Genomic DNA, 13348 nt, shown 5'->3' on the forward strand with positions numbered 1-13348 from the left:
CCCCACTCAGTGCTGGTCAGGCTACCCATGGAATACTGTGTTCAGTTTTGATTCCTGCTGTACTGGGGGAATAAAAAAGATGTGGACAGGCTGGAGAGGTCCAGTGAAGGGCCACCAAGATGATCCCAGGATTGGGAAGCTACCACATGAGAAAAGGCTGACAGAGTTGTTTGTTCATCCTGAAGAAGGCTGAGGGGAGACCTCCTCCCCATGTTCCAGTATGTAAAGGGTGGCTACAAAGAAGAGAATCCTATGGAAAATATGAGGAGTAATGGGTACAAGTTACTCCAGGGGAGATTCCAAAGAAAATTTTTCACAGGGACCGTGAACCATTGGAATAATCTCCCCAGGAAAGTGGTGGAGTCACCAACACTGGACACCTTTAAGATCCAGCTGGGCAGGCTGCTGGGCCAGCTTGTTTGCCAAGAAAGGCTGGACCTAGTGATTCTTAAGGTCCCTTCAACCTGGGATTCTAAGATTCCATTCTATGAAGACTTCAGCTGCCCCTGCAGCACCTTTGGGCTTGACACCTCCCTCCCCAAGCTCTTTGTGTGCTTGATCTTTACCCAGGTGAGGGCAGGTGGGAGGCAAGGCACAGACTGGGCTGCCTGGCACTGGTCAGCCTGGCAACCAGGAGAGCAAAACCTGCCCTGAGCTGGGAGGGCAAAGCTATGGAAAGGGATCTTCTTGAGGCTGGAAGAGATGTGGAGAAGGGTCTGTGTTGAGGAACCACATCCTGATAGAGCAGCTGGACACAACAGCAGCTGGGGAGGTGCCACCAGCCTCTTCAGACCTCCCCTCTTGTGAGGTGACATGGGACAGAACAGAGATAAGAGGCCCCAGCACTGCCTGGGTCTGGAGATAAGACACACCCTGTTCCTTCTTTCCTTTGGGTGCTCTTTGGGTGGGTTTTACCATCTCTCAACTTTCTGCCACCACCTGGAAACTTGCTCCTTCCCACCACAAACCTAGGGCTTGACCTCCTGTTTTGTGACAGTCACTGGTGGGTGCTCTTGGGGGGTCCACACCCACCCCTAAATGCCCCCAATTCTGTTCCTAGCAGGCAAATGATGTCCCTCCATGTGGAAGATGTTCCACTTCTCAGAGGGACAAGATCTGATCCCACCCAATCCCATCCTTTACCCCCATCTTGGGATGCAGCCTGGGTTGCTGCCAGGTCCCCATCTCTCCACCACTTGATTGCAGGCTTGGGATAGAAGTGATTAATTTTATTAAAAAAATGAGCTAATAAATGAAGTCATCAATAACCTCATTAATTAACAAGCACATCCTTATTAATAATAACTGATCATTAAACAGCTCCACATGCAGCAAAGTGACTCCTGGTGGCTCTTCATCCCAGGAATCCCACAGGATTGCTGCTGAACCATGGCTCTTTCCCTGCCCAGTGTCCAGGAGGAAAAGGTCCTGATGGCTCGAAGGGGCCATGGCTGGTGGGCCTGCTGGGGTCCATGTCACCAGCACCACAACTCACCACCCTCTGCACCCCTCCTGTCAGCAGATCCCCCACCCTGTGCTGACCTTCAGCTGATTTTCTACCTCTTTTTGCTTCCTTTCTACCTTCCCTCCACCCACAGCCTACTCCTGATCAACTTTTCTCCGTGGATCCCAGTTTTGTCTCATCCTTACCCAAAATCCATGGATTTGCCATTACTTAGGAAGGAGTGGTTTTGCCAGCATCCATCCACCCCCTTTTTTTTCTTCTCCTGAGCTTTGGGATGTGGTGGTGGTGGCACAGGAGGGCATCAAACTCATCCCACTTCCCTTCTCCCCACAGACACGGAGGAGAAATCCCAGCTGGGGCTCTGTGAAGGCCAGGAACTGGCAGGAGCTTTGGCATCCTTCCCAGTCCCCCACAGCAATGCATCTCCCCTGGCACATCACAGCTCCACCCAAGCCCCTGCCAGCCTGGGGACATCTTTGTCCCCAACTGTCCAGCCCTCTTGGCCACCACCACCCCTCTCCTTTCCCTTGGGTCATGCCAGGGTGTGGGCAGGTGGCACTGCCTGCTCTGTGGGCATCTGGCCAGGTATCAACTGCCATCATGGCTTCTCTGAGGTCTTCTCCAGGTGAGGAAGATGAAGGAAGAACCATCAGTGTTGCCCTCTCAGGTACCAGTACCATATCTACGTCCCTCTCCCAGTTTGGCCAGTCCCACTGGCATTACTGGGAAGCCTGGCAGCTTCCCTTCTTGTGCCCCCTTTCTGCCACTCTCCTGTCCCACCTCACAGCCATGGCTCACTTTTGGGGGCACACACCCCAGCTTAGGCACCTCATTTGTCTCCCACCTTCCCCATGCTATCCACCAGTCCTCCCAGCTGGCATGGGATGGGGTACAGCTGGCACAGGGTGGGCATCAGGCCTTCTCCACTCCCCCACCCCCTCAATCTCTTCACTGCTGGCCACTCCCAGCCTGTGCTACTGGTAAGAACTGGGGTGGGGGCACCCCTCTTCCCTCCCAGTATGTCCCCATCCACTCTGGGCATCCCCTGGCCCAAGTGCCACCCCAAGGAGGTGCCACCACTTGCCCCCTGCCTGGGAGCTGGGTGCCCTAGTGCCACTTGGCGGGGGGTGACAGCTCTTCCTGTCCCTCTTCCCCACCTCCCCACTGCAGGTGAACCCATTTGGGGCACCATGGGATGGCATCCACCCCCTCTGTGCCCTCCAGGGATGGCATTGACCTGGCTGTGACTGCATAACCTGCTTGTCTTTTTTTTTTTTTTGGGGGGGGGGGGTGGTGGTGGTGGTTTACAGACCCTGCCCCACACTGGGGCTTCACCCCCCCAACCCCTGGGTGCCCCCCCCAGACAGCACACAGCAGCACCCCCTCCTTCACTTCATGCCACCCTTTAATCTGTCTGCTGCCCCCTCTCTGGGGGGGGTTGTGGCACAGCTGTGGCCAGGCATGGGGGGCACGGGGTTGTGAGGCACAGACCCTCCCCCAGATCCTTTCTCTTCGATGTGGGTGCAGCAGCTCAGAGCTCATACTCGTGCCAGAGGCTGTGGGGCACAATGGGAGGGGGGTGGAGGTCAGTGTGTGCCCCTGTGCCCCCCACCCTTGGTTGTGGATGGCACGGGGCATGGGGAGGGGAGGACAGCCCAAAGTGGCAGCAGAGTAGGGGGCACCCTGGGGTGGAGGATACCCAGAAAGGGTGGGGGGCACTCAGGGTGGGGGCAACGCTGAAGGAGTAGGGGGGGGTGACACCCACCTGTAGGTGACAGCAGGGTTGTTGGGGTGCTCCAGGATGGCATCGAGCACCGGGCCGGGGGGGTTCAACCCCAGCGCCTGTGCCCGCTCCCAGCGCTGCAGACGAGTGATACCTGCGGGGGGGCACCACGGTCACGGTCACCGTCACGGCTGGGGTCTCAGTGGGACTTGGAGGAGGGGGGAGGAGGTGCGGGGGTCTCACCAGTGCAGGGGCCGTACTCCCAGGAGAGGTCAAAGTGCCGCAGCATCTCCAGCAGGGTCTGGTCAGGGGCGTCCGGAGCTGTCGGGGGGTCCTCGGTGGGTGGAGTGGGACAGGGCTTGAGGCGTCCCCCGCCCGTGATCTTGATCTTGCCTTTGACTTTGATCTTGCCCTTGACCTTGCCCGGGGGTCGTCCCGGTCGCCGTCGGCGTGGGAAGGAGTCGGTGATGCGGCGAGGCTGCCCCATAACGGCACCGGGAACCTGGAACTGCGAACTGCAAACGGGGAACCGGGAACTGGGCGCTCGCCCCGCCCCTGTCGCTGCTCGGGCGGAAGCGGCGGGGCTGGGCGCGGGGCTGGTCTCACCTCCCACCCCCCCATCGCCGTGGGCAGGCACACGAGGCACTGTCACCGCCCCGACCGTCCCCGGTACCCACTCGTTCACTGTCTCCCCTGCGATGGTCCCTGTCACCCCCGGCACTGTCACCCTCCCAGCTGTCCCCAGCACCCCATGGACTGTCACCCCAGAGCAGTCCCAGTCACCATCCTGACTGTCCCCAGCATCCCACGCACTGTCACCCCCAGAGCAGCCCCTGTCACCCCAAATACTGTCACCATCCTGACTGTCCCCAGCACCCCATGGACTGTCACCTCGTGGTGGTCCCCATCCGGGCACTGGCAGACTCCCTTCCTGTCCCTCTCACCCCCAGGTGCTGTAACTTTCCAGCTGTCCCCATCATCCCCAGGAACTGTCACCCCCTCACACACACCCCTGGCTGACCCAGTCACCCCACCCCAGCTGTGCCATCACCCCAGACACTGTCATCCCCATCCTGCCTGTCGCCATCACCCCCAGTCATGGTCATTCCTCAGCTGTATGAGGGTCTTGTCACCCCTATCCCAGCTGGCCCCATCACTCTGAGCTCTGTCACCCCCAGAGCAATCCCCATCACCCCTTCAGCCATTTCTGTCACTCATTCAGCTATCTCTGTCACCCCCAGAGCAATCCCCATCACCCCTTCAGCCATTTCTGTCACCCCCAGCCACTGTCACCCCCAGAGCAGTCCCTGTCACCCCACACAGTCACCCCTTCAGCCATCTCTGTCACTCCTTCAGCCATCTCTGTCACCCCCAGCCATCTCTGTCACTCCTTCAGCCATCTCTGTCACTCCCAGCGCAATCCCCATTACTCCTTCAGCCATCTCTGTCACCCCCAGCCATCTCCTCTGTCACCCCCAGCCATCTCTGTCACTCCTTCAGCCATCTCTGTCACCCCCAGCCACTGTCTCCCCCACAGCAGTCCCTGTCATGCCACGCAGTCACCCCTTCAGCCATCTCTGTCACCCCCCCCAACTGTCCCCATCACCCTGAACACTGTCACCCCCCCAGCTGTCCCCATGACCCCCAGCAGACTCACGCTGTCCCCCTCTGCCCCACGCAGCACTCTGCCTGCCCCTCCCGGGGAGCACAGCCAGTGACCCACAGGTGCTCTGCCTCCCTGCCCCCAACCCCAGCTGCGGTGACACCAGCTCAGGGTGGGGACAACACAGCAGGTGCCAGCAGCCCACATTTGCCTGAAGCTTTTCGACCCTCCCGGGGGGGGGGAACGAAAATAGCTGCAGAGGGCCGAGGTGGCTCCCCAGGGGACAGAACTGTGTCCCTCAGCAGTGCCACCACCACCACCAAGCCGTATCACAGCTGTAACGGACAGTGCCCAGAAGATGCCACCACCCCGGAGCAGCCACCCAAGAGCCCACACACAGCTTTGTATTTTTTTTTTTTTTGGAGGGGGTTGTTCTTTTTGGTTATATATATATATATTTTTTTTTTTTTTTGCCCCACACCCCAAAAGAAGGGACACCGAGCGGCGATGGCGACACCGAGTGGCGATGGTGACACCGAGTGGCGATGGTGATGCTCATGTGCCAACGTTAGCCAGGCTGGGGTTGTGCAGGATGTAACGACACAGACCAGGCAAGCGATGGTGGCCCAGCTCCTGCTGTGCCTTCTGCATGGCCACGTTGGTGGTGGCCGTGTGGCCGTAGAAGGGGAAGCCTCTGTTCTGCGCCCGCCGAGCGGAGAAGGTCAGGGCCGCCTGCATCAGACCGCGCCGGCGGTGGCTGGGCAAGGTGTAGCCGTGGGTCCCGGCGCCGAACTGGTCGGTCAGGGTCCAGCAAAGAGGCTGTCCGGCGGCGTCCTGCAGGCAGAGGTGGGGGAACCTCTCCAGGAGGTCGGCCAGGTAGGTGCGGCTGCGAGCGTTGCCCCCGTAGGGCCAGGTCTTGTTGAGGAGGTCGACGTGCAAGGGGCTCAGCGAGGCCACCTTCACCCCGCTCTCCAGCCTGCTGGGGAGGGGACAGTGCCACCGGGGTGCTGCCAGTCACGGCAGCAGGGCGGGGTGATGGGGACAAGGGGACTCACCGGGGCTCGGGCATGGTTCTGGGGTCGAGGTGCTGGTAGCTGTAGTACTCGGAGACCTCCACCTCAACGCCCTTGGTCCCTGCCATGGCCTGAGACACTTTGGCCAACTCGTCCTGCAGCCCTGGGGACAGTGGAGTCAGGGGCAGTCAGTGATCCCCCAGCACTGCTGGTTTTGCCCCCCAGTACCCAGCATGTTGGCTTCTCCAGTGTGCCCAGCAGCTCTCTACAACCCTAGCAGATCAATCTGTGTCCCCAGCATCCCTTAGCACCTCAATTCCTTTCCCCGCTGCCTCCCAGCACCACAATCCCTGCCACCACTGTGCCCAGTAACCCAATTCCTGCCCTCAGTGTCCCCCAGCACCCCCAATTCCCAACCACAATGCTCTCCAGTCCCTCCACTTACCTCATCCCTGCCCCCATTGTCCTCCAGCACCCCAGTTCCTGCCCCCAGTATACCCCAGAACCCCCAGTTCCCAGCCACAATGCTCCCCAGTGGTTCCCAGTGCCCCCCACCCTCCATGCTCCCACTGCCCCCAAGCCCAGTCCCAATACTCCCCAGTGACAACAACATTCAACTCCCTACCCCAAGTGCTCACCCCAGTGCACACAGCACCCTCCCAGCACCCCTAATTCCTTCCACCAGTACCACACAGTGCCCCCAGTTCCTTCCTTGCTTGTATCACCAGTGGTCCCCCCCAGTGTGCCACTCTCCCAAGGTTCCCCAGCACCCCAAATTCCCACCCACAGCATGCCCTGTCCCTGCCCATGATGCCCCCCATTGCCCTTCAGCCCCTGTGCCACCGATGATGTGGAAGGCAGAGTCCCAGCGCAGGCAGCCAGGGGTCTCCAGCAGTGCCCGGTAGGCACCCACGTCCCAGTAGAAGGCTGCGTGAGTGTTCCAGTAGCAGTCATCCACTGGGACCTGTGGGACACCCATGGGATCATGGAATTGTCTGGGTTGGAAAAGATCTTCAAGATCATGGAGTCCAGCCCTTCCCCCAGCACTGCCAGGGCACCACCAACCCATGGCCCTCAGCACCACAGCTCCAGGGCTCTCAAAACCCTCCAGGGATGGGGACTCCACCACTGCCCTGGGCAGCCTGGGACAGGCCTTGGCAACTCTCAAGGGTAACAAGTTGTTCCTCATGTCCAACCTAAACCTCCCCTGGAGCAACCTGAGGCCATTCCCTCTTGTCCTGTCACTTGTTTTGACAGAAGAGCCCAACCCCCACCTGGCTCCAGCCTCCTTGCAGGGAGCTGCAGAGAGCCAGAAGGTCTCCCCTCAGCCTCCTTTTCTCCAGGCTCAAGACCCCCAGCTCCCTCAGCTGCTCCTCCCCAGCCCTGTTCTCCAGACCCTTCCCCAGCTTTGTTGTCCTTCTCTGGATCTGCTCCAGTTCCTCAATGTCCTGCTGGGAGTGAGGAGCCCAAAACTGACCCCAGGATTTGAGGTCCTGCTGGCCACACTCTTGCTGATCCAGGCCAGGCTGCTGGTGGCCTTCTTGGCCACCTGGGCACCCCCTGGCTCCTTTCCAGCTGCTGTCACCAACTCCCCCAGGTCCTTTCCCAGCAGACAGTTTGCAGCCACTCTGCCCCCCCTGCCTGGAGCCTTCCTGGGGTTGTTGTGACCCAAGTGCAGGACCCAGCCCTTGGCCTTGTTGAACCTCATCCCATTGGCCTCACCATGGATCCAGCCTGCCCAGACCCCTCTGTAGAGCCTCCAGCAGATCAACATTGCCACCCAACTCAGTGCCATCTGCCAACTGACTGAGGGCTCCTCCATCTCTTCATCTCCATCATCGATGCAGACTGACCCCTGAGGAACACCGCTTGTGACCAGCCACCAGCTAGACTGAACCCCCTGAGCCCACCTGGCACACGCCATGGGCACCGTGCCCAACCCATGAAGCCCACCCCACGTCCCCACCAGCCACCTCTCCTCTGCGCCGTGCCAGCACGGCACCAAAATCAGGCCAGGAGTCCACCACCACCTCGTAGTCGCCCGGGTTGCCCCGGTTGATGTTCATCACAGCCCCGTAGACCTGTGGGGGAAGGGTCAGAGCTGGGGGGGGAGCGAACGTGGGAGGGATTTAGGGGGCCTAGGGGATGGCTTTTAGGGGACTGGAAGGGGATTGGCTGAATTTTAGGTGTCCAGAAGGGGATTGGCTGACTTTTAGGGGTCTGGAAGGGGATTGGCTAGCTTGTCTGGGTCTGAAAGGGGATTGGCTGGCTTGTGTGGGTCTAGAAGCAGATTGGCTAGTTTGTCTGAGTCTGGAAGGGGATTGGCTGATATTAAGGGGTATAGAAGGGGAGTGGTTGACTTTTAGGGGTCTAGAAGCAGATTGGCTGGCTCATATGGATCTAGAAGGAGATTGGCTGACTTTTAGGGGTCTAGAAGTGGATTGGCTAGTTTGTCTGAGTCTGGAAGAGGATTGGCTGATATTTAGGGGTCTGGAAGGAGATTGGATGACTTTTAGGGGTCTAGAAGAGAATTGGCTAGTTTGACTGGATCTGGAAGGGGATCTGGCTGGCTTGTGAGTCTGGAAGAGGATTGGCTGACTTTTAGGAGTCTAGAAGGGGAATGGCTGGCTTTTAGGGGTCTAGAAGTGGATTGGCTAGTTTGTGTGTGTCTGGAAGTGGACTGGCTGACATTTAGGGGGTCTAGAAGGGGATTGGCTGGCTGGGAACCAATCTAGGCTATGATTGGCTGGGTGAAAGTCAAGCTGGGTTGGGATTGGTGAGTTGGAGCCAGCCCTGGGATTGAGTGACACCCAGGAGTGTCTGCTCCTCTGTCCTGGACTTGGGACTCCCAAGGAGGTGGTGGCAGATTGCGGGGGGGGGGGGGGGGGGGGGGCACAGGGTGGCACTGGGGTGTGGCACACTCCCTAGTGTGGTGAGGGTGGGGAGGTGATCATGGGGTCTCTGTCACTGGAGGGCAAGAGATAGGGGTCACACTGGGATCCCCATCATGGCACAGGTGACAGTGGGGTCCACCACATGGGGCAGGTATGTCATTGGGGTCCCATCCCCATCAGAGCATGGGGCAGGGGTGCCAGCAAAGTGCCCATCGTGACACCGGGCAAGGGTGGCAGTGGGGTTCCCATCACCGGCAGGGTGGAGGGCAGGCTCTTCCTCAGGATCCCCTCCAGGCGCAGCAGCTGGGTGGAGCAGGTCAGGATCAGCATGGTCCTGCCGAGACACCTCACGGTAACGGCGGGACACGATCCCCAGGTGGGGACTTTGTCGCTGTCCCCACCCCTGGCGCTGTCCCCAGCCTTGTCCCTAGCCCCTCCAGCACTCACCCTGCAGCAGTCCTGGGGCTGTGGGTCCCGACGGGCCGTGGGCTGGATGTTTGGTGACCAGTGGGCAGGCGGTGACACCAGCAGCTCCTTGGCTCTGTGGGGCAGATGATGACACTGGGCAGGTCCCCAGGGCCACCAGCAGCCGTCACGGGCCAGCAACTGTCCCCTGCCCAGGGGGTGGCTCCTCGTGGGCAAGGCGGGCAGGGTCCATCCCGCTGGGCTCCAGGCATGAGGCCAGCCCTGGGGGCCGGGTACTCAGCCGTGTCACCCTGCCCCGCACCACCCGCACCCCGCAGCCACCAGCACCCCGCAGCCCCGGGACCGTCGCTGTCACCACCTGCCCCGCGGTGACCATGCTGATCCTGAGGTGCCCAGCCCAACTGCAGCGTCTGGAGGAGACCCTTCGGAAGAGCATGCCTGCTGCCCTGCCGGTGACAGGGACCCCAGGGACCCCCTCTCCCCTGCCCTGATGGCCCTAGAGACCCTGGAGACCCCCGAGGACCCCTCTGCCCACTTTCCCCTGCCTTGTCAGTGACAGAGAACCAGAGGGCTCCTGTCTCTTCCCCCCCACCATGCTGGCGACAAGGTCTCCAGACTTCCCTGTGACCTCCTTACCCAGGGTTACCGGGGACAGGGAGCCTGGAGACCCCTCTGCCACCTCTCCCCTGCCCCAGTGGTGACATGGACCCTAGAGACCCTCTGTCACCTGTCCCCTGCCTCACTGGTGACAGGAACCCTGGGGACCCTCTGTCCCCATTCTCCCCCCCACTCCTCCTCCAGACCCCTCTGTCCTACCCCAGTGGTGACAGGGATCCCAGCGCGGTCCCTACGTAGCAGCCTCGCACGTAGGAGGTTGGCAGCACCCATCATGACCCCACTGCCCATCACCCCCCCTCGCCGTGTCCCCCCTCCCCAGGCACTGACCGTGTCCTGCAGGTGCTGGGGACGGTGATGACGGTGGCCCGGGGGAACCCTGCCTCCTATGAGGTGCTGGTGGACAGCTGGCCCCATTTCAGCGTCGTCCTGACCCGCCTGCGCCCAGAGGTGCCGCTTCGGGTGCCCCTTCCCCCTGGCGACACCCCACACACCGTGGGGCCAAGGTGTGGGGCAGCTATACTCAGTCCTTTGTCCCCCCTCCCAGGACAGCAAGGATCCCGGGGACTTCTATGCCAACCAGCTGACCGTGTTCTACCGGGACGAGGGAGCCTGGCGGGCACTGCTGGGGGGCACCGAGGCGGTGGACTGGACACGGGCATTCCAGATCCATGGTGAGCCTGGCACGGGGTTGGGGGGAGGACTGGGGACCCCTTTCCTGTCCTCTGTGCCCCTGCCCAGGCTGAGCATGATGCCACAGGGATGCAGGACGGGATGTATGAGGCCGTGAGGGAGGTGACTGATGCCAAGGGGCTGCGACTGGAGACTTACAAGTACCAGGCACTGCTGAGCCCCCAGCCCCCCCAGCCCAGAGTACAGTGAGTGTGGGGACACCTGGGACACGGTGGGACAGGGGGTGCCAATCACATCCCTGAATGGCACTGGGGTCTCTGAGGACATCCCTGGGTGGCATGGGGGTCACCAAACGCATTCCTGATTGGCACAGGTGTCCCAGTTACACCCTTGGGTGGCACACGGGTCCCAGTCACTTCCAGGGTGGCAGAACGGTCCCCAGGCACATCCCTGGGTGGCACAGGGTTCCCTGAGAACATCCCTGGGTGACAGAGAGGTCCCTAAGCACACCTCCAGGTGACACAGAGTTCCTTAAGTACATCCCCAGGTGAAATGAGGGTCCCTAGGGACAACCCCGGGTGGGATGGGTGGTCCCTGGGTGGCACAGGTGTCCCAGTTACATCCTGGGCTGGCAGATGTGTCCCTGAGCATGTCCCTGGGTGGCGTGGGGGTCCCCGCGCACATCCCTAGGTGGCACAGGGGTCCCTGGGCAAACCCCTTGGGTGACACAGTGGATTCCCAAGTCCATCCCAGGGCACAGCATCTCCCCCATGCCATCCCCACTGGGTTCCCCAGTCTCCCCATTCCATCCCTCCACTCTGCCCCATTTCAGGCTGCCACCAGGACTTCACCTGGCCCCCGTGTCCCCAGCCCACGTCCCACTGCTCAACGCCACTTGGAGCACTGGGGGCAACACCCGCAGCCAGCAGTACCTACTGGGACTGGTGAGGGCACTGCCCAGTGCCTGCCTACTGGGGCCTCGTGGGCGCCCAGTCTGCTGGAGCATCCTGGACCCACTAGGCTGCCTGACCCATGGCTACACGGTGCCAGCTTGGCGTGGGCAAGGTCTTACTGGGTTGATAGTGGGTGCACTGGGCAAGGAGTTGCATGCCCGTGGCTTCCCCATCTATGCTGGGGTGCTGCCCAGCAACACCCCCTCACAACGGGCACTCCGTGGCCTGGGCTTCTTGCCTCAGCCTGGCACCTTCTACACCCTGGTTGTCACCTCCCCCATAGTGCCCAGGAATGGGGATAGCATTGGAGTGCCCCTGGTCATGGCTGCCAGGGCTGGGTGACCCCCAGGATCAGCGTGGTTATGGGCAGCAAAGTCATGGGTGAAGGGGTGTCAAGGATTGGAGGGGAGGGGGAAATTGGGGTCCTCTGGGTCTGGGGGTGTCCTGGCTGCATGGGTGGGGGCATGGCAAGGGGTTATAAAATGGGGGTGCCCTGAGTCTGGGGGTGTCCTGTCTGCATGGGTGAGGGTATGGCAAGGGTTAAAGGGGGTATAAAATGGGGTTCCCTGGGTCTGGGGGTGTCCTGGCTGCATGGATGGGCACATGTCAAGGATTGGGGGGGGCATAAGATGCAGTTACTTGGGTTTGGGGTTCCCTGTCTCCAAGGCTGGGGGGTGTCAAGAGTTAAGGGAGGTATAATATGAAGGCACCTGGGTTTGGAGGGGGGGAAGAGAGATTGGTTTTGGCTTCCCCTCCACTAGCCCAGCACAGAAGGGACCACCCCAGCCCCATTACACAGAGCTTGGACTCTGACTCAGCTGCGCGTTCACTCTGGTCCCTACTGAGGGCAGCAGCGTGTGGGGGTGACGTGGGATGTGGGGGTGACGTGGGGTGGGGAGAGGACAGGGGTGGGGAGCAGGGGGGGTGCTGGAGAAAGGCTTTTATTCGTTCATTGTTCGTACAAGAATAGATCTTCTGCAATAAATACCCCAATAAATAACATCTCCAATAAATAAAACACTCATAGACGCACCGGGACAGAGGCCCTGTGGCCCCCCTCTCCCCGCCCCCCCCCCAAGCCCCACCCACCATGGGGGAGGGGTCACACGGGTTGCCAGGCAACCAATCGGGGAGGTACTTGGGGGGAGGGGGCGTGGTTTGTTGTAAGAAGGGGAGGGGCTTGCTAGACAGGCAGGTGAGCAGGGGGGGCATTGCCATAGAGGATGGAGCCTATTGCTCTAGGGGGAGGGGCTTATGCCTATGCTTGAAGGGGATTGGTCCTTTTTTGTTGGGGTGGGTGGGGCTTGCACCCAGGCTGGAGCCTTTTTGGGGAGGGGCTTATTGCTGCTGTGGGGCAGGGCAGGGCGGGGCAGGGGGGAAGAGATTGGTGGCCACCCCAGCACCATGGCTGTGGGGACAATGGGGTGGCCTGGTGGGGTGGGGACAGGGTGGTGTCACCAACCCTGCCTTGAGGTACAGGCGGTGGGGACATGGGCAGTTGTGGTGTCACTTTGGGGTCGAGATCCCTGTCCTTTCAGGCACAAGACGGTGACACAGGGGATATGGGGTGGCTTTGGTGGCACTTGGGGTCAGGAGACTCATTTGTCAGGGTACAATGAGGATGCAGCGTGGCTGTGGTGGCATTTTGGGGTCAGAAGAGCCATTTTTCAAGGCACGCTGGTGATGGTGAGACGTGAGGTGGCTCTTGGGGTTGGGTGCCCTGTCCCTTAAGGCACAAGGTGACAACAGTGGGGCTGTGGAGTGGTGTTAGTGGCACTTTGGGTTCAGGGCACCCTTCTTCCTAAGCAAACTGGTGCTGGAGAGGGGACATGGGTGGCTTTGGTGGCACTTTGGCGTCAGAAGCCCTGGCCCTTAAGGCACAGTGTGACAGCAGTGGGGCTGTGGAGTGGCATTGGTGGCAGTTTGAGGTCAGGAGACCCATTTCTGAAGGTACACTGAAGGTGTTGGAGTAAGGACATGGGTAGTACTCATGGTCAAGATCCTTGCCTCTTAAGGCACAGTG

General features: G+C 60.5%; 3 protein-coding genes across 3 annotated transcripts; 1 reads left to right on the forward strand and 2 right to left on the reverse strand.

Moving 5' to 3' along the window:
- Window positions 1-2817: 2817 nt before the first annotated feature.
- POLD4 (DNA polymerase delta 4, accessory subunit) lies at window positions 2818-3705 on the reverse strand. Its single transcript, XM_054390595.1, has 3 exons — window positions 3432-3705; window positions 3231-3342; window positions 2818-3021 (listed from the first exon to the last, which is right to left on the reverse strand). Exons 1-3 carry the CDS (start codon window positions 3673-3675, stop codon window positions 2997-2999), a joined length of 381 nt encoding a protein of 126 aa, XP_054246570.1. The 5' UTR covers window positions 3676-3705; the 3' UTR covers window positions 2818-2996.
- A 1641-nt stretch (window positions 3706-5346) lies between these two features.
- GLYATL3 (glycine-N-acyltransferase like 3) lies at window positions 5347-9028 on the reverse strand. Its single transcript, XM_054390783.1, has 5 exons — window positions 8951-9028; window positions 7778-7885; window positions 6648-6768; window positions 5847-5967; window positions 5347-5767 (listed from the first exon to the last, which is right to left on the reverse strand). The coding sequence occupies exons 1-5, from the start codon at window positions 9026-9028 to the stop codon at window positions 5347-5349; spliced, it is 849 nt and encodes a 282-aa protein (XP_054246758.1).
- A 470-nt stretch (window positions 9029-9498) lies between these two features.
- Window positions 9499-11667, forward strand: LOC128974229 (glycine N-acyltransferase-like protein 3). Its single transcript, XM_054390784.1, has 5 exons — window positions 9499-9576; window positions 10082-10189; window positions 10287-10413; window positions 10500-10617; window positions 11205-11667. Exons 1-5 carry the CDS (start codon window positions 9499-9501, stop codon window positions 11665-11667), a joined length of 894 nt encoding a protein of 297 aa, XP_054246759.1.
- The last annotated feature ends 1681 nt before the right edge of the window (window positions 11668-13348 follow it).

This window comes from Indicator indicator, chromosome 21 (genome assembly GCF_027791375.1).
Source record: "Indicator indicator isolate 239-I01 chromosome 21, UM_Iind_1.1, whole genome shotgun sequence".
Lineage (NCBI taxonomy): Eukaryota > Metazoa > Chordata > Aves > Piciformes > Indicatoridae > Indicator > Indicator indicator.